This window comes from Microcaecilia unicolor, chromosome 9 (genome assembly GCF_901765095.1).
Source record: "Microcaecilia unicolor chromosome 9, aMicUni1.1, whole genome shotgun sequence".
Taxonomy (NCBI): Eukaryota; Metazoa; Chordata; class Amphibia; order Gymnophiona; family Siphonopidae; genus Microcaecilia; species Microcaecilia unicolor.
The window spans coordinates 12,669,002-12,690,079 of NC_044039.1; the positions used below are offsets into that span (position 1 = coordinate 12,669,002).

The following is a 21,078-nucleotide window of genomic DNA, read 5'->3' on the forward strand; positions in this document are numbered from 1 at the left end:
AAATAGCCATACGCGAGGCTTCCAAAAACCCCAGCTGTTTTCTTCCAGTTCATCATTATTCTTTCTATTATCTCGATTTATAACTCTCCGAGGAATTCAGCCATCAGTAAATACAAAATAGATAAACAGAACAGAAGGAAATAGCAAATTAAAACCAATGTAACAAGCAATGAAATAACTATGAGTCAAAATACTAAACATTAAAAATATATAATGTAAAATAACTCATCATAAGTACATAAGTATTGCCATACTGGGGAAGACCAAAGGTCCATCGAGCCCAGCATCCTGTTTCCAACAGTGGCCAATCCAGGTCACAAGTACCCGGCAAGATCCCAAAAAGTACAAAACATTTTATACTGCTTATTCCGGAAAAATGGTGGATTTTCCCCAAGTCCGTTTAATAACGGTCTATGGACTTTTCCTTTAGGAAGTCATCCAAACCTTTTTTAAACTCTGCTAAGCTAACCGCCTTTACCACATTCTCTGGCAACAAGTTCCAGAGTTTAATTACACGTTGAGTGAAGAAACATTTTCTCCGATTCGTTTAAAATTTACTACATTGTAGCTTCATCGCATGCCCCCTAGTCCTAGTATTTTTGGAAAGCGTAAACAGACGCTTCACATCTACCCGTTCAACTCCACTCATTATTTTATAGACCTCTATCATATCTCCCCTCAGCCGCCTTTTCTCCAAGCTGAAGAGCCCTAGCCGCTTTAGCCTTTCCTCTTGAGGCTATGCAAACGTTTTGAGGGTAGTTGGAGTCATCTTCTTAAGCGGATGCGGCCGTTATACAATATACATGGCAGCAGTTTTTCAAAGTGAAGCTGCCCACTTTTTTTTAAACATGCTGTTTAACATGAATACAGTGGTGGCAGAGACACACCTGTATATTTACGCCTACTCCGGAGCAGGCAGGCATAAATAACTAAATAAATGTATCTATCTAAATGAAGAAGGCAGATAAAAACCGTATGGCTTATCCAGTCTGCCCATCTGTGCCATCTACTCTCCCTATCACTCCCTTAGCACATAAGCACCGCCACACTGGGAAAAGACCAAAAGTCCATCAAGCCCAGCACTCTGTCTCCGACAGCGGCCAATCCAGGCCCCAAGAACCTGGCAAAAAACCCAAAATTTAATAACGATCAATGGACTTTTCCTTCAGGAATCTATCCGGACCCCCTTTAAACTCAGCAAGGCCAGCTGCCGCCACTACCTTCTCCGGCAATGAGTTCCAGAGTCTAACCACGCGCTGGGTAAAGAAAACCTTTCTCCGATTTGTTTTAAACCTACCACATTCTAATTTCATCTTGTGTCCCCTGGTTCTGTTATTGTTAGAAACTGTAAACAAACGCTTCACATCAGTCCGCTCTAACCCACTCATTATTTTGTAGACCTCTATCATATCACCTCTCAGCCGCCTTATAAAGAGATCCTATGTACTTGTCTCAAGCTCTCTTGAATTCAGATAACTTCTTTTGTCTTCACCACTTCTACCAGGAGGCCGTTCCATGAATTCACCACCATTTCCGTGAAGAAGTATTTCCTCAGGTTACTTCTGAGTCTATCCCCTTTCACCTTCATCCTATGCCCCCTCCTTCCAGAGCTTCCTTTCAGTTGAAAGAGACTCATCTCCTGTGCATTTATGCCACATAGGTATTTAAATGTCTCTATCATATCTCCCCTCTCCTGCCTTTGTTCCAAAGTATACATTTTGAGTTCTTTGTCTGTCCTCATACGCTTTATGTCGAAGACCACTGACCATTTTAGTGGCCATCTTCTGGACTTGACTCCATCCTGTTTATATCTCCTTTTGAAGGCGTGGTCTCCAGAACTGTACAGGATATTCTAAATGAGGTCTATTTGAATTTGGGGCCGCCAAGTTTTGGAAGTTTTTATCACTGCATTTAAGATCTCTATTTTAGTTATGATATGTTTAAGAAGGGTTAAAGACATTACTTTTTGATAATGTGGAGTGGAGGAGTGGCCTAGTGGTTAGGGTGGTGGACTTTGGTCCTGGGGAACTGAGGAACTGAGTTTGATTCCCGGCACAGGCAGCTCCTTGTGACTCTGGGCAAGTCACTTAACCCTCCATTGCCCACCGCATTGAGCATGCCATGAGTGGGAAAGCGCGGGGTACAAATGTAACAAAAAAATAAATAAATAACTATCTGCAATATCATGATATTTAGATTCTATTTACGGTTGCTGGCGTTTTTTTGATTTAAGTTGTTACATCCTAGACGTATTGCGTTCTAGAATCTTGTTGTAATCCATTATGAACTATATGAATGGTATTAGCGGGCTATAAGTGAACTTACTGTAACTGTAGATTTCACCAGAGTCTTATAGAGGGGCATCATCGCCTCCTTTTTTCCTACTGGTCATTCCTCTCCCTATGCACTCAAGCGTTCTTCTAGCTTTTGCTATTTATTGCATTTGTATCCCACATTTTCCCACCTCTTTGCAGGCACATCATGGATAGTGGAAATATAATAGAAAAATAGGCATTTAGTGTTACAGAAAATTTTTGGTAACATGATAACGATAAGACACGATAGTAGTATGACAAGCAGATGTTATAAGACATTTCTAACTACGTGTGGAAGAGTTATGTATATTCACATTGGTTGATCTTTGTGGTAAGCCTGGCTGAAGAGATGGGTCTTCAGTAGTTTGCGGAAGTTCGTTAGTTCGTAGGTCATTTTTAAGTTGCGCGGCAACTATGGACTTTTCAACCTGTTTGGCCACGTTAAGATCATCATATGTAATCACACCTAAGTCCAGCTCCGTTTTAGTACACAAAATGTCTTCACTCCTAAACTGTACCATTCCTTCGTGTTTTTGCAGCTCAAATGCATGACCCATGCATTTTTTTTAGCATTAAATCTTGGCTGCCAAATTCCAGACCATTCTTCAAGCTTCACTAGGTCCTTCCTCATGTTATCCACACCATCAAGGGTGTATACCCTATTGAAGATTTCTTTTTTATCATCCGCAAAGAGGCAAGCCTTACCAGACAGCCCTTCAGCAATATCGCTTACAAAACCTTTTAAAAGAACTGGCCTAAGAACCGAACCTTGCAGCACACCACTGGTAGCACTCCTTTTCCTCAAAGTGAGCTCCATTTATCGCTAGCCTCTGTCACCTTCCATTCAACCAGTTCCTAACCCGGTCAGTCACTTGAGGGCCCATACTAGGGCGTTCAGTTTATTTATTAGTCTATGCGGAACCATGTCAAAGGCTTTGCTAAAATCTAAATACACCACATCAAGTACTCTCCCATGATCCAACTTTCTGGGCACTCAGTCAAAGAAATTAGCCAGATTTTTCTGATAAGACCTGCCTCTAGTAAAACCATGTTTCTTCAGGTTCTATTCCAGGAAATTCACTATTCTGTGTTTTAAAAGCATTTTCATTAATTTACTTTCCACAGAAGTCAGAATTTCTAGCCTATAGTTCCCAACCTCTTCCTTCTGCTTTTGTGAAGAGAGAGACCACATCCACCCTTCTCCAGTCCTCTGGGACCACTCTAAAGCATTTAAAAGGTCAGCCATCAGAGCTGCCAGAACTACCCTAAGTTCTTTCAATACCCTCAAACCATCGCTTTGTCAGCCTTTGGTTTAGCCAGCTGCTCACGAACACAGTCCTCTGACAATCATTCAGGGTCTACCACACCTCCATTCCTATTCGTGTCTCTGCCGAGATTTACACACATATTTTGCAAAGAGAACATAGAAATCCGAAACTTCACCTAGTTCTTCCCCTGGGATTTCCTACTTAAAAAGCGTTTAAAAGTGTGTGTGAGATTACTGCCAACACATACAACGGAAACTCATTATTTCAGCAGTAGAAATCCCAGTGCAATGACTTTTCAACAAAGACAGTGTGTCCCACTGGTAACTCCAAGGGATTCTCTTGAAGCTAATATTGGCACAGCGCATAGGAGTGATCGCTGTGGTTGTTGAGGGTGTTTGAGCACCCCCAGTATTGAGCAAACTCTATGAGTGTGTTCAGGGAGGTGTAGTTTCTGTTGGGTTTTCCACCCCCCCCCCCCCCAATCATTTTGAAAAGTTGTCTCCTATGGCCTAGCAGACTGTGTTTGGGTAAGCCGGAGTATATTGGTGTTGATGTCAATTTTGGGATGGGCTATCACTGCTTTCCCTGCTGAAATAAAGCTTTTCTGTTTTGTGAGTTGTTTCAGCCTTGTTCAGCCTTGGTGATATCAACTGAAACATTTGCACAGATTCATGAAATACTGCATAAAAACTTGACAGCCTGTGTGCATCGTATGGGAATCTTATTTTTGGTCATGTATATTAGGAAAACTTAGAGTTACTCAAGGAGATGCCTGTGAGTACGGAATGGAGATGGGATGTGCCTGTATGTTAGCATTAGGAAGAACTATTAAGATGTATCTGTATTTGGACAGTGTTAAGGCCATATCAGTTTTGACCACCATGATTGATGTCAGTGTTGCCTTCTATACCACTGCAAGGGAGCCACTGAAATGAAAGAGAGAAAGCGATAAAGCCCAGCTCTTGTAAATATATTGCTTTTAGAAGTTAAATAGAAATGAGTTTGGATTGTACGCGTCATTAACTGGTTATTTACTGTGTTTGACTTTTCTATCTGAATTTCTTTTCTTTTCCAATCCTTTCCCCTCGCCGGATTGAAAAGTGTTGCTTTCTAATTTGTAGTGTGTTGCTGGCAGTGGGAATCCCTCTCGGCTTAGGTTCTGTAAAGTAAATAGTCCTGTTTTCTATCCCTCTGTACCTTAGGATCTGTGAGTGCACAGAAGCCGAGGCTGAGGTGATCCTTCAACTGAAAGGTGAGCTACGGGAGAAGGAACTAAAGCTGACAGACATTCGTCTAGAAGCCCTGAGCTCAGCCCATCATCTGGACCAGATCAGAGAAGCCATGAACCGCATGCAGGTCAGACAATAGCTATTAAAAAACCCCATACAGAACAACCCAGCTTATTTCCTTAAACATCTTTATATGTTATCCTTCAGAATTATCTCTGGGTCTAGCAAATTCTGGATGGTAAGAAGTGCATTGACCATGCCAAGACTCCAGGTGGCATCTCAACTGTTTAGGCTGCTCTATATAGAAGATAATTTTATAAAAGGGTGCCTAGATGAAGAGGTCAAGTAGGCATCTACTTAGATGCTATTTTATGAAGACATATAGATGTCTACCAGGACAGTTCCTTAAATTAATGCCTCAGTTTAGGCGATCCAATGCCGTGAGCTTAGCACCAGTTCTAAAATGGCATCTTGGCACCTGTGTTCAGACATGCCCTCTTACACCTTGTCAATTGCAGGAGTTAAGAGACCCCTATTCACCTTGGGGCGGATATGAGGGAGAGATGCCAGGCGGGGGGCAGGTTTCTTGTACCCACCCACTTTGTGCTCAGGCTTGCCCAAAATTGGGTATCTGAGTACGCCCCTGTTGCGGACTCTTCCTTTCTTCCTGAGAAGCGACACACCTTATGTATATGGTGGGTAATCTTCTTTTACCCTGCTAAATGTCTTTACAAACCCGCATTATTTTTGTTGTTGAGTGGCACGAAGGTGGGTTTCCATTGTTATTCCAGGTTTATACAGTATATCTACACATTTGTAGATATGGGAGGTCATTTTTATACAACTTAGGTATTGGATACACATACAAATTATGACCGGCAGTTCTGTAAAGATCATAACTTAATAAGTGCACTCTGCAAGACGCACGTTTTTACGCTTGTGGAAAGGAAGAGTGTTTGGAGTGGTCCTTCCAAGTATATATATATATATGCCCACGGATTGTATATATGGTGCCTAAATTTGTGCGTCCAACATGCGTGCGCAAATTAATTGTGTAATGAGCCCTTAACTATCAATAATTGGTTGCTAACAACAAATTACTGATGTTAATTGGCACTCGTTAAAATTTGCACACACATATGGGAAATAGGACTTGATATACCGCCTTGCTGAGGTTTTTGCAACTACATTCAAGGCGGTTTACATATATTCAGGAACTTATTTTGTACCAGGGACAATGGAGGGTTAAGTGACTTGCCCAGAGTCACAAGGAGCTGCAGTGGGAATCCAACTCAGTTCCCCAGGATCAAAGTCCACTGCACTAACCACTAGGCTACTCCTCCACTCCTTCAGACCCTCCACTCCACTTATATTCTATAAGGCACGGTGCCTAACTCTACTAGAGTGTTTCTCATGGTCAGGGGCATTCCAGAAACTTCTGTGCATATTTAGAGAATACTGCCTCAGTGCACCTAACTTGGGCGCCAGGTTTCAGCAGGCCTAAAGCTAGGCACGAGAATTGGTGCTATGTTCTATTCTATAAAGGACGTGTGCATCCTTTATAGAATCGCACTTAACACCGATTTTTTTCCAGCGCCCATTTCTGAGCACCGTTTATAGAATTTCCCCCCTTTTGTGTATTTGATAACAGCAACACATGTATACGTGGGCACTTTTTCCTGCTGAAATTTACAGCTGCTGAAAAGCAAGTGTAGCCCCCCCAATTAACTGGGTCTTGGCAAGGGCTATGATGGAGATTTCAGTTTTTGCTCAAAACTCTATTCCCACTGACTTTGCTCTCAAATGCAGGGTTCCTCAGGGTTCTGGTCTTCCCCCCCCCTCCCCTTGTTCAACATTTTTCTAGCCCCATTAGGCCACTCTATTATAGGATCTTAACCTTCATTTCTTTTTCTACACTGACAATATTTTAATTATTTATCCAACTTCTTGTTTGACCCTCGACCTAACTTCTCTAACGGCTGGCCTTCGCATGCTGTCTACTTGGCTTTTTTCTCATCTCTAAGATGACCGCTTGTTGGATCACAGGTTCTCACCCTACCCCCTCAATCTCTCTTTTTTTAAATCACTCTATAACCCTTCTTTTCCTCTTTTTGTTATTTAGGTGTTATTCTGGATTCTCGTCTCACTGTTAAGCTTGGCTTTTTCTGGTTGAGCCATCTCTATTCCATTCATTAACTTGTAGACTTTCCTGCTACGCACACTTTGGTTTATGCTTTCATTATGTCTCGCTTGGACTACTGTAATTCAGTTTATGCTGGAATCACAGTGACTCAACGACACCTTCAGACCCTCCAAAATTCTGCTGCTTGGTTGCTTTTACACGCTGAACAATCTGACCATGTTACTCCTCTGTTCCTTCAATTACATTGGCTTCCTTTCCCATATAGGTCCTGGTTCAACACCTTAACTCATAAAGTTCTTCATTCTGGCACCCTCCCCCATTTACCTGTTATCATTCCCTGTACTCGTACCTGTGCTTTGCAGTCTCTTGATGGACACCAGTTAGTTTTCCCCTTGACCTTGTTTGCACACTATGAAACTACCCGCACTTCTGCTTTATTTTGTTTGGTCTCTAAGCTTTGGAATGGTCTTCCTCCATCGCTACAATCTGAACTTTCCTTTTCCAATTCTAAATAATCCCTGAAGGCACATTTTTCAGATTGGCATTTGGCACCTCCTTTGACTAGCTTGCCCATCGATTGCTATGTGAAGAGGTTATGTTACGTGTTTTGATTTTTTTTAGTTTAGCTTAATCTTTGGTTGCAATTGTTGTTTCCTGTATTTTAGTGGAGTTCTTTTCTTACTTCGATTGTTTGTTCGATTTTATTATTGTAAACCGCTTTGACCTCATCTATGGAAAGGTGGTACAGTGATACCTCGGTTTTCGTCGATAATCAGTCCGAAAACAATCGGCGAAATCTGAAACTGATGAAAACCGAGGCAGTTATTTCCATATGAATCAATGAGCAGGAGAACGCGTGGTCGCCCTTTGTTTTCGCAAAATTAGCAGCGAGGTCATGTGGGCATGCCGACGAAATCCAAAAAATCAACGAAAACCGAGGTATTACTGTATATCAAGTACAAAATTAACATAAACATTAGCTCTTCTCTCTGACTATCAGATCCATCTGTCATGTATAAGTAGCACTATATGCACTCATATACGTCTTCAGTTTATAGAATCGCCATCCTCACTTGCAGATGCAACCAAATACTTAGATGTGTTCTGGAAACACATTATTTAGGCAGATCTCTCTATATAAAACGCACCTCCAACGTTCTAATGAAGCCAGAAGGCAGCCTGAAACCGGAAGATGTAGTTGTGTAGATCGCTTTTTCCCCATGAATGTCTGCCCCGCCCTCGCATCACAACGTGATGACTTCGAGGGCGGAGCACTGACACTCACCGAATTGGATCACCCAAGCCCCTCCGCCCTGGCGCATCACCCAAGCCCCTACCCCCCTCCCCCCCCCGGGCACATCAACCCCCTCGCCACCCGCAGCCGCCAATACTAACGCTGTCCGGCTGCTGCTGCTTCTCCTGTTGAGCAGCAGCGGCTGGTGCAAAAAGAAAAAAGCAAAAAAAATATTTTAAACCTTAAACGCGCCTCCGTAGACAGCCATCTGGCATTGGCTGTCGTCTCTGCAGCCGCTCCTCCTCTCCCCTGCACGTCACTGCCCCTGGAGGAAGACCCCGGAGGAACATCAAAATTAGGTGTGCTTGAACATGTTCTGCCCAACATTCCTGGCTTTTCTGCAGACAGCACCCTGCTTCCTGGGCCCAGCTTCTGCTCGAGTCCAGGAAATGTAAATGCAACATACGACCCATGTGGCCTTCCCTACCTAGTCGCCATTTTAAAAAAATGCTCCTTAAATATTATTGCAACCAGTCTTAGGAGACCTGCCAACTTAGAAAGTTATGGGGTGACCTATATATATATATATATATATACATTCACTTATATATATGAACAAGAAGCCATGGAATCCCCTGTTTAACCTCATGGTTCATGAGAAAGGTATGGGATGGATTGATGTTCATAAGGTCCTTTCTCTTCATTTGGATTTCTTGGATTAATTACTCACTTTGCCAAACCCAAGCTGAAGGGGAGTTGCGTTCAAGTACAGTAGGTGTTTTCTTGCCCAAATGGGGCATGCAATCTAAGCTTGTACCTGAGACCATAGAGTGTTAAATGATTCACCCAAGGTCACAAAGTGAGAGATGTGGGATTTGTACTCTCTCTTTCCTTTTCTAACCATTAGGCTAGTCTTCCACTTTATGACTAGGAAGCAACAATTCGGATAGAAACAACTTGCAAATGTTTCCCATGTATGCTGCAGAGTCACAAGTACTTTTCAGAGGCATAACACTCCAGTGTTTTGACTTTGGTTTATCTTTTAGAATGAAATTGAGATCTTGAAAGCTGAAAACGACCGTCTCAAGGCAGAAACTGGAAACCCTGGAAAAGCAGTTCGGCCTTCGGTAGAATCTTCAAATAGCTCCTCGCGCTCCTCCTCACGCCAGTCTCTGGGGCTCTCTCTGAACCCTTTGGACATTGCAGACTCAATAACATCAGGTATGAACGCACACATTTGCAATTAGGAAGGATTAATAAATGTTGTATTCTTTTTGCTGCACATGATTGTGTACTTCTGGTTCTCTAGCCTTGAGCTTTCATTTTTCTAACCACCAATTAGCCAGTAGTCGGCGTTCTAAGTGCTAATTCAGAGGCCATGGTTTGATCTTCACCACCTGCTCTCAGGCTGACTGGCGAGGACAATTCTGTTGAAATAGTTCTCATGAACCTTAGAAGAAGACTGAGCCCAAAAGATGGTTAATACTCACAGCAGTCATTGCGACTACGCTAATGTGAACTTCTGGGCGTAAGATAACTTATTATTAGCCTATTTTAGGAAACTGTTAAGCAGTCGAAGGCAGAAGCAAATTTAAAGAACAGCTGTTAATTCAGGAAGATTGCAACAGCCCATAGGAACAACTACAGTCCCGCTTCCACTAGCCTCCTGTTTAGATGAAATGGGGGTACATTTTTTAATGCAGCCATATGCCACATCGCATTTCAGCAGCGAGTAATTGACTTTTCTTATGTTCATTCTACTGTGGGCAATAGGACACTTAAAAATGTAAGCGAAGATAGTGTCCCCCCTCCCCATGGTGTTATTATGTGTTAGCCATTATCAAGCGAATGCCTAGTTTACATATCCATATGTTTGTAAAAGTTATATGGATACTTTTTGGCTGTTTAAATTACTTTTTATAGTTTATTTTACTTGATATATCGTTTTCCTTGTAGTCAAACCAAAATGGTTTACAATATTTATTTTATTTTATTTTAGCGCATTTATAGCCCACATTTTCCCACAAGCGCAGGCACAATGTGGCTTACAACAGTGCATGAAACAATACAATAGGAAAGGGAAAACATAGGATGACAGAATAGACAGAGAAAACATTGAAGGGGTAAAATGTTCGGCAGGAGCCAGTGGATCAGAGTCCCCCCGCCAACCAACAGCTGGAGAGTCAAATGGCGGGGCTTGGTAGGGAGTAGGCTTTTGAAAATAGGAACGTCTTTAGAAACGTTTTGAAGAGTCGATGGTCGGGTATCCCCTTTAATTGCTTCGGCAGGTCATTCCAAGATTTTGCACTGGTATACGGGAAAGTGGAAGCAAACATACGCTTGTATCTAACTTTCCTACTGCTGGGATAGTGAAGACAGAGGAAGTTGCGCGATGACAACAGAGCATTCCTAGGGGGTAGATCAACCAGGTTGATCATGTACTCTGGGACCTCACCAAATATGATCTTGTGCGTTAAAGAACAGACCTTGAACCTGATGTGATCTTTGACAGGGAGCCAGTGCAGAGCGAAACGCAATGGCTGTGCATGGGCAAAGCGCGATTTGCCTAGAATTAGTCTGGCAGCCGTGTTCTGGGCTGTCTGGAGCTTTCTTAGTAAGTAGTCATGGCAGCCAGCATATATCCCACTGCAGTAGTCCAAATGAGAAAGGACGAGCCAATGAACGAGAGTACGGAAAAGGTCTCTAGGCAGGCAAGATCTAATGCGCTTTAACTGCCACATTGCAAAAAACATTCTCTTCGCGACAACCTTCACTTGATTGTCCATTATCAGGTGGTTGTCTAGCTCGACCCCAAGGATTTTCAGGCTATTCAAGATGGGAAGCTTAAAGGCATTGACATCGAGAGTGGTGGGAATGACTTTATTATGCTGGGATGAAAGTAGAAGACAATGTGTTTTTTCTTCATTGATCTTGAATTGAAATACATTTGCCCAAGAGGTTAAGATGGAAAAGCTAGCCTCGATCTTCTCATGGATTTCTGTCAAAGCAGAGTTAAAAGGGATGTAGATGGTTACATCATCTGCATAAATAAATGGGTGGAGATCTTGTTTTGCAAGCGCTTCCGCCAGAGGGGTCAGCATCAGGTTGGAGAGAGAGGAGATCCTTGGGGTAATCCACAATGTGACTCCCAAGGTTCAGAAATAGTTGTATTGGCTTTAACTCAGTACGTTCGTGATGCCAGAAAACCCTTGAACCAGTGAAGCACATTGCCGCCAATTCCAAAAGTGTCCATAAGAAAGGTCAGAAGCTCATGGTCCACCATGTCAAATGCACTAGACATGTCAAATTGTAACAATAATATTTTTTAGTATTCAAGCTGTTAAGTGATATCTTTCCGCTGTTTAACTATCTAGTTAATTCTCCAGCATTATATTATGATCTGTTGCTGCATGAGGATAGCTAGTGAGTTCCATAAAACATCCGACGGAAGCCTCCTGATGCAGGCCACTGAAGCTGAAACACGACATGTCGAGTCATTGGATGTTTTAATAAATTATTTGCACATCTTGAACATCGTCTAGAGTGTGCATCGTCTCCGCTGTGTTTGGCTTGTCTTTGGCCAGACATGGGAAGCAACTGTTTGCTCTGGGATTTGTAGCATGGAATTTAGGGTTCCAGAATCGTGCTACTCTTTGAGATTCTTCATGGAATCTTGCTATTCGTTATGATTCCGGAATCTTGTTACTCTTTGGGGTTCTGGAATGTTGCCACGATTTGGGTTTCTGCCAGGTACTTGTGACCTGGCTTGGCCACTGTTTGGAAAACAAGATACTGGGCTAGATGGACCATTGGTCTGACCCAGTATGGCTACTCTTATGTTCTTCTGTTTGTATTGTTGATGTCAAATAAATGCACATCCTTATTACCTGTACGGATTAAACCAAGCACCAACATTTAACTTTAGCCAGTAATCACATTGGTTGAACATTGACCCCTTCATTTCTAGGATTAATGACTATATATTTCTTGTATGCTTTTTGTTTTCAGATATTTTGCTAGATGATGGCAGTGACGGAACCCTCCACAAAGAAAGACATTGTGTTAAAATTGTAGTTTCCATCAAGAAGGGATGTGGTCAAACAAAGGTAGTGTAAATTTTAGATTAACAGTACTGCGTTATTCATGAGCACATCTGATAGTCTTAACTCAATAGATTTGATATCAGCCTTGCCACCTGGTGGGAAATTTATTTATTTATTTTAAAGATTTGTTTACAAAATTTTTTAAAAAATTTTTCAAAGGATGAAAAGACTCGGACATATTTGATAGGATCCATTGGAGTCAGTGGAAAAACCAAATGGGACGTCCTAGATGGCGTCATTAGACGACTTTTCAAGGTAAGAGTTTTAGGTCTGTTCTTTACATTATCCCACATCTTTGGTAATTTTTAGGAATGTGCTTATGTTTGAAATTTCAGTGAGGGTGTACACTTTTGCTTCATTCTGAACGTGAAACCAAACAATTTAGCTTCCATGTTGTATACAATAAAACAGTCATCAGGGCTGATCAGCCCCATTTTGAAATAGCAAGAGCGACCAGAGATGGGTTCTGCCCCATTTGCTGGAGTAAGAAATGTCTGGGTGAGGGAGGATAGGGAGGGTCTATGAGATTATAATTTTGCCAGCATTGTTTTATTGTTGTCAGGAGAAAAGGATCCTGACTTTTTCATTTCCTTTTTTTTTATTTTCTTTTTCCTTCCATTTGTTTTCTTCGCGCCCGTCTACGTGACTAAATTTAGTTACAGACAGTTGCGCCAAGTAAAACTTTGTGTTAATGCCAACGCCTAAATTACGCATGGACCAGGTGTATTCTATTACCACGTGCATACATTTTAAAAATGTACACAACCCACCCGTTCCACGCCCATGGCCTCACCCCCTTTTCAATTATGCGACTTATAATTTATGCACATCATATTATAGAATATGCGTAGACAGTTCCGCATGTAAATTCCAATTAATGCCAATTAGTGTCAATAGTTGATGTGGCAATTATCGGCACTGATTGGCTTGTTAACTAATTAATTAATTGAGGGTATTGTTCTGTGGGATTGGGCGGTGGGGAAGATATTTTTTGTTTAGGACTCAGGAGGTAATAAGGAACCAAACCACTTGTTCCTTGAAGTTTATTTTTGGGAGTTGGAGGAGGAAGGGGTGGTTGTTATGTGACATGTGAATTGTTGTTCATGATATATTATGTTGGTGTGATAAAGTTGTTTTGAACATAAGATATATTGGACAGTGACATTTTCTAACACCTCCTCTCTAGCCTTGTTAATCTAATTTAAGGCTACGTACATTTGAAAATTGTCCTTCCCTTCAACAAATCCTTTTTCCTGTGTTCTAGGAGTATATTTTTCGTGTGGACCCAGTTGGTAACCTGGGTTTAAGCTCAGATTCTATTGTAAGCTACAGCATGGGGGATTTAGTCAGAGCCCAAGGCGTGGAGGTGCCCGAGTTGCTTCCTTGTGGCTACCTGGTTGGCGATAACAATATTATCACTGTGAATCTTAAAGGTAATATTGCAGACAGTGTTACTCCTTCCTTTAAATCTGTCTCTTTGTGAAAAGCGGACTGTTGTGTACTTTGACAAAGAAGACATCTTCGCTTGCTGTCTCTGAGAGCATGCTTGCCCATGTTTGTTTTCTCTCTCTTGCAGTGGCGTTCCTAGGGGGGCTGACACCCGGGGAGGATCGCCGATGCGCCCCGCCCCCTGGGTGCAGCGCCCCCCCCCCCCCGGATGCAGCGCGCCCCACCGCCCACGAAAGAACCCCCCCCCCCCCCGGGTGCACGCTGCTTGGGGGGTGCCGCGCGCGTCTGTCCTTCCTTCATTCCAAGCTCCCTCTGCCCCGGAACAGGAAGTAACCTGTTCCGGGGCAGAGGGAGCATGGAACGAAGGAAGGACAGGCGCACGCGCCACCGCCCCCCCACTAGGAACGCCACTGCTCTCTTGGCATGTATTTTAATCAACACACTTTCAGGGGAAAGGACATTGTCTAGGAACATCACAGTAGATAAATGATCATAATCATAATAGTTAAAAAAAAATAGGAAAACAGTACGAATTTACCAATAAAGCTTGATTTGTTGAAACCTATATGGCTAATTTATTTGGCTTTTCGTGTGCTACAGATACTCAGAAATGTTCCTAAAATGGTCTCTCTGGATGGATTATCACTATTATTATTATTGTGATTAATAATTGGACTTAGCTCATATCTTTTCAGTACAGTAGGCATTTTCCTGTCCCCAGAAGGTTTTTCCTGTAACCATATCCAGGCCTATGACAGTTTCCAGAAGTTATCTGGTATTAGATTCGGTGCCGGCACCCATTCTGCAGATTGTCCGGAATGCTGCGGCATTATGGATTACAGGGCTACCTAAATCTGCTCATATTAACGCCAGTTTTAAAATCACTTCCCTGGTTACCGGTTGTATACTCTGTCGTGCAGGGACTGTCTCTTCATGTTCAAGTGTACAGCGCTGCGTACGTCTAGTAGCGCTTTAGAAATGATAAGTAGTGGTAGTAGTATACAGGGTGCATTTTAAAACTGCTGTTATTGATCCGTCATAGAATTTATGAAAATGTACCAGCATAGTTTTTGAGGGCTTTGAAGATCTTTCAACCATGTCGGACGCTGAGATCTCTGAGTGTGAAACAATTAGTTGTACCGTCAGTATTGAACGATCATTACACTGAGAATCAAGCTTGTGCAGTTTCTGTTGCAGGGCCGATTATGTGGAATAAGCTCCCTGGTGCTAATGTCCTCCAGTCCAAGAAGTACTGGGAGGCTCATTATTTTGTACAAGTTTTTATGGGGTGAAGATTGTTTTGATTTTATGCTGCTATCGGCAACGTACAGATTATTTTTTTGCTTCTTTTATATATTTTTTTTGTTTTATCATTTCTTTTAATGTTTTAGTGTAATCCATTTTGGTTTAAACTGGAATATAAGGACTCCTTTTTACTAAGCGGTGGTAAAGCCCAATGCAGGCTTACCGCTCGCTATAATGGAAGTACCACTAGGCTACCTCGGCAAGCGGGCGGTACTTCCCACCCCTGCCATGCCGTCATTTCCAGCGCCACAAAAATGTATTTATTTTTGTAGCGCCGGACTGTACCCGGTGGTAATCGGGCAGTGCTGCGTGGGTGAGGGTAAGGGCTCCCCCCCGAAATGGCCGCACGGCAAATGCTTTACTTGCTGCCTGGCCATTTCCTGCAGGAAAGCGAGACCTTCTTTTTTACCAGCTACGGTAACGGGGCATTGGCTTGCATGTAAAACATATGCCGATCAGGGGCGTAGAAAGACAACAGATTTTGGGTGGGCCTAGGCAAGAAGTGGGTGGGCACCAAGTGTTCTCCCCCCCCCCCCCCCCACCACCACCACCACACACACAAAAAAAATCTCAGCTGGCGGGAAAACACTTCTTTCCACCATGGCAGTCTGCAGCAGGCTTACGCTGAAAACTGAGCATGTGCAGGTGCCAGTATCATGGAGAGTAGCGTTTTCTTTACCATCAGGGGGAACTCTTCAGCTGGTGGAGCTTGGGATCCCCACCAGCTACCGCTAAACGTGTGTCACTGTTGGGTGGGCCTGAGCCCTAAGAGGGTGGGCCCAGGCCCACCCAGGCCCACCTCTGGCTATGCCACTGGTGCAGATGCCAGCGCCGGCCCCCTTTTGCCGCAGCTTGGTAAAAGGGGCCGTAAATGAGATAAATAAATATCCAGGCAAGCTAGAACGGCTGTATATGTGGGTCCTATTTACTTGTATAGTAATCTGTTCACTGACACTGAATACCCACAGTGAATGGATAAAGTGGAGGAGTGGACTCTGGTCCTGGGGAACTGAGGAACTGAGTTTGATTCCCGGCACAGGCAGCTCCTTGTGACTCCGGGCAAGTCACTTAACCCTCCATTGCCCCATGTAAGCCGCATTGAGCCTGCCATGAGTGGGAAAGCGCAGGGTACAAATGTAACAAAAATAAAATAGATACTATTGGAGATTCTACATGGAATGTTGCTACTATTGGACATTCTACATGGAATGTTGCCACTATTGGAGATTCTACATGGAATGTTGCTATTCCACTAGCAACATTCCATGTAGAAGGCTGCGCAGGCTTCTGTTTCTCTCACGTCCTGCACGTATGTGCAGGACGTCAGACTCACAGAAGCAGAAGCCTGCGCGGCCACATTGGTGATCTGCAAGGGCCGACTTCTACATGGAATGTTGCTAGTGGAATAGCAACATTCCATGTAGAATCTCAAATAGTAGCAACAGTGGAGGAGTGGCCTAGTGGTTAGGGTGGTGGACTTTGGTCCTGAGGAACTGAGTTGGATTCCCACTTCAGGCACAGGCAGCTCCTTGTGACTCTGGGCAAGTCACTTAACTCTCCATTGCCCCATGTAAGCCACATTGAGCCTGCCATGAGTGGGAAAGTGCGGGGTACAAATGTAAGGAAAAAAAAAAAGTCCCGGCACCAACCAGATAAGTCATAGGCCCTCCCCTTTTTTGCTTGGCTACATTTTCCTGCCTTCTGAATTTAGTGTGGGGGGCAGGGCAGTAACTTAGCCAGTGGCCAGTAGAAAACCTTTAAAAGCAGAGGCTGAACTGACCGATTCCGAAAGTTAGCCAGGTAACTATTTTGAAGTTTAACTCCTCGCCGTGTCTAGACTCTAGTTTTGCATAAATGAAACCACCTGCCATGCCATTTGTTTCTTTTTATTGCAGGAGCAGAGGACAGCAGTTTGGACAATTTTGTGTTTGATACACTGGTGCCAAAACCAATCACCCAGCGATGCTTTAATCTGCTGATGGAGCATCGTAGAATCATCCTTTCTGGACCCAGTGGCACCGGAAAGACGTTTTTGGCTAACAAACTTGCAGAATATGTCATCTGTAAATCTGGCCAGAAAAAAGTTGAGAATGCAGTAGCCACCTTTAACGTAGACCACAAATCAAGCAAGGTAAGTGGGTCGAGTTTCACTCTGCTGCCTTTTCCCTGAGACACTCCGGCCGTTAGGGCTGCTGCAACAATATTTAGGGCCACCTTAGATAGCCAGGATGTCTCCTGCGGTCCCGGCTGAACCCGGATATTCAACGCCGGGCCGTTTCCAGTGACCGGCATCGAATATCTGGTTTAACTTTGGCTGGTTTCAGCTTGTGTTAATAATAAAGTGTTTGACAGCATAGGGACCCTTCTGTTTCGCTGCTTCTTCAGGAGAAATTCCAAAAAACAACAATTATCAGTTCGCGAGGATTGAAATGAAAAACAGATAATTGTTATTTTTTGGAATTTCTCCTGAAGAAGCAGCGAAACAGAAGGGTCCCTATGCTGTCAAACACTTTATTATTAACGCAAGCTTTTCAATTTCGTAATTAAAACACATGGTTGCTATTTAAGCACTTAAATAAAAAGAATTTGTTAAAAAATTATCACCCCTCCTTCCGTTTTTTTTACTACAGATTTTTTCTTCCATTATTAAAACATTGGGAAGTTTTTATTCTGTAGGTGTTTTCGGAAGATGGAAGAGCCTATGATGTTAGCCATTTCAGTTAATGTCCTAGTTTAAAGGTAGCCTGGGCTTTTGAGGCTATTTTTTAATGAATATAAACAATTGATTTGAGTGCTAAATTTGCAACTGAGATGCAGAGTATTGATTTATAATTAATAGTTTCTAATTTTCTATACTCTGCACAGAGTTTGAATTTTTTGAGAGTTCACTTTTATGTACTGTAATATCCCCAAGTTCTACGCAGCTTACAATGAAACATATCATTTACACTTGCTAATAAGTCAACCCTACTTGACCCCTTAGTTTCAGTGTCCTTGGGATGACGACTCATATGTTACCTTCCCTGCTCACCAATGCCAGTTCTGGCATCTCCTCTTCCCCTCCCTATCCACCCCCACCCCTCCAGATATTCAGCACTTAACCAGCCAGGTTAACCATACAAAAAGGACTGTATAAGTCCTATCTTTATGGGGTAATCCATAGCTAGATAAGGGGCCCTTTTACTAAGCCATGTAAGTACCTACACACGCCCAACGCATGCCAGTTCAGAGTTACCACCTGGCTACCACATGGCCCATGTGGTCATTTCATTTTTTACGTGCGCTGGAAAATAATTTTTATTTTCTGGCGCACGGCAAAAATCGGGCGGTAACTCTGACTTGATGTGCGTAGGCGATCGCCACACGGTTAATGTGAGAGACCTTACTGCTAAGTCAATGGCTGGCGGTAAGGTCTCAGACCCAAAATGGGCACGCAACAATTTTTATTTTGCTGCACGTCGATTTTAGGCAAAAATTTTAACAAGACATTTTTTTTTGCAGACATGCTGAAAAATAGATCTGTTCGCGCCCAAAACCCATGCCTACACGACTGCAGGACATTTTTCAGCACACCTTAGTAAACGGACCCCTAAGTGCTGAATTTTGCACTTAACTGGCTGTGCGTTAGCTGGCTCCGGAAACCCAGAAATTCATTCCGGTTGCCCGGACATGGCCTGGCGTTGAATTTCCAGGTTTAACGCCAGCAGCAGTCAGCAAAACGCTGATAACCACTGGCTGAATATCAGACCTTTTTTTGAATACATGTTAATTGAACAGCAGATAACACAATGCAGTTAGCACATTTCTTGAGCTGATATTAACTGCCTCTCCAGACCATTTAAATTGCTTTGAATATCGACCCCTATATTATGGAAGCTTCTTCACCACTAGATCCGGCAGCTGGTGAAAGTGGCTCATGTCTCTCCTACTCGTATAGTAAGTTTCCTCTTGTTTTGAATAAGGAACTGAGGCAGTATCTGGCTAACATGGCTGAGCAGTGCCGAGCTGACGACAACGATGGCGAGGTCCCTACCGTAATAATCCTCGATAACCTGCATCACATTGGCTCCTTAAGTGACATCTTCAACGGCTTCCTCAACTGTAAATATAATAAATGGTAGGGTAAAGGTTTACCTAACAATGCAAATAAGTCTCCAATGGTGCAAGAAATTAAATGGTTATTGGTAGAGTGGTGTAGAAGCAGTGAAGGCGGTTTGTCTTCTCAGTTGTTAGTACGTTGAGAAAATACGACCTGATCAGCCCAATGTTCAAAAATATTTGTGTAGGTGGGAGCAATGCCGACCACATAAATTTGAGCTGATTGAATGGATAATTTTGAATGTAAGACATCAATAGAAATCAAACAAAATAAAACATGGAAAAGAAAATAAGATGATACCTTTTTTATTGGACATAACTTAATACATTTCTTGATTAGCTTTCGAAGGTTGCCCTTCTTCATCAGATCGGAAATAAGCAAATGTGCTAGCTGACAGTGTATATAAGTGAAAACATTCAAGCATTACTATGACAGTAAAATAGATACCATTGGAGATTCTACATGGAATGTTGCTACTATTGGAGATTCTACATGGAATGTTGCTATTCCACTAGCAACATTCCATGTAGAAGGCTGCGAAGGCTTCTGTTTCTGTGAGTCTGACGTCCTGCAAGTATGTGCAGGACGTCAGACTCACAGAAGCAGAAGCCTGCGCGGCCACATTGGTGATCTGCAAGGGCCGACTTCTACATGGAATGTTGCTAGTGGAATAGCAACATTCCATGTAGAATCTATAGAAATCAAACAAAATAAAACATGGAAAAGAAAATAAGATGATACCTTTTTTATTGGACATAACTTAATACATTTCTTGATTAGCTTTCGAAGGCTGCCCTTCTTCGTCAGATCGGAAATAAGCAAATGTGCTAGCTGACAGTGTATATAAGTGAAAATGTAAGACAAAGAGCAGTATTACCACGAATTCGTAGTAATATTGTTCTTTGGCTCCTGGATTTCCGTACTCCCAAGCCTCTGTGGTTTTCTTCTTCTGATTTTGAATGTATACATTTTGTACGATTATTGTGTTATGTTTATTGCTGTTCGAGGAGAAAGCAGCAGTGATGACCAAGGGAAGGATTGAAAAGTCAACTCAGGAGTCAATCAGCTTTTGATTTTAAGAAGAACAGAGGCTAGGAGTTACCTGAGATCTACTATTTTTATGTGGCCAGCATTTGGCATATCACTTGCGGACCCCGACGCAGGCAAATTATGCCAAAAAAAAAAAACCAGCCATCGGCCATGTTGGGTCACTGTGAGTGCCTGAACCTTTTATTGGCAAGTTTTGAAAAATGCAATAAACCTTTGAATCCTGCTGGACTCCAAAGTTTTTTTTCAGTCCTACCCTTGGTCGTCACCACTGCTTTATCCACATCTGTACCTCTTTGAGGACCTTTCCTCCTTTCCTTCTGTCTGTTTATATTGTACCTCACCTTGAACTAAAACAGGTGATCAATGTTTAAAAAGAAACTGAATGAATGAACAGATAAAATTTGGCCAATATTGCCATCCAAAAAAGGGAGCAGGATTTGGGTCAGTTCAGGGGTAGGACCACATGTAGGGATAATTCTATAAGGAGTTTTCCTTGTGTTGAAAAAAAATTATACAGGCGTAAAAGGATTTAACAAAGCCGTATATTTATGTATAAAATGTGGAGAATAAAGAAAAGCAGACCAGTTTTATATAATAGCAGACTTTATTCACTACATATGCTCCTGGGTGTTTGCACATGCATGCCCGACGTGGACATGTTTCACCCGAGGTATTGCTTCAGGGACTAATAATTACTGTAAACATATACATTTTTCCCAAAGGTCAGTTTATTGAACCAAGTATACAAAAACATCAAACAGCAATGAAGAAAAGTACATCATAATGTGTGGGTCAAATACAATAGTTTCCCCAACATACCTTTGCAATTTAAAACATTTTATCCCTTCTACCCTCCCTTTATCTCCCATCCCCCTCTTGTATT

General features: G+C 42.5%; 1 protein-coding gene across 6 annotated transcripts in view; it reads left to right on the forward strand.

The window, feature by feature from the left end:
• NAV3 (neuron navigator 3) overlaps window positions 1-21,078 on the forward strand; it is a 454,524-nt gene that overhangs the window by 415,889 nt on the left and 17,557 nt on the right. For all 6 annotated transcript variants that reach the window (XM_030214020.1, XM_030214022.1, XM_030214018.1 and 3 more), the window contains 7 exons: window positions 4,786-4,939; window positions 9,236-9,410; window positions 12,198-12,295; window positions 12,452-12,547; window positions 13,557-13,725; window positions 16,942-17,177; window positions 19,009-19,163. In XM_030214020.1, the coding sequence (XP_030069880.1) occupies window positions 4,786-4,939; window positions 9,236-9,410; window positions 12,198-12,295; window positions 12,452-12,547; window positions 13,557-13,725; window positions 16,942-17,177; window positions 19,009-19,163 (1,083 nt within the window). The remainder of the gene's footprint in view (window positions 1-4,785; window positions 4,940-9,235; window positions 9,411-12,197; window positions 12,296-12,451; window positions 12,548-13,556; window positions 13,726-16,941; window positions 17,178-19,008; window positions 19,164-21,078) is intronic.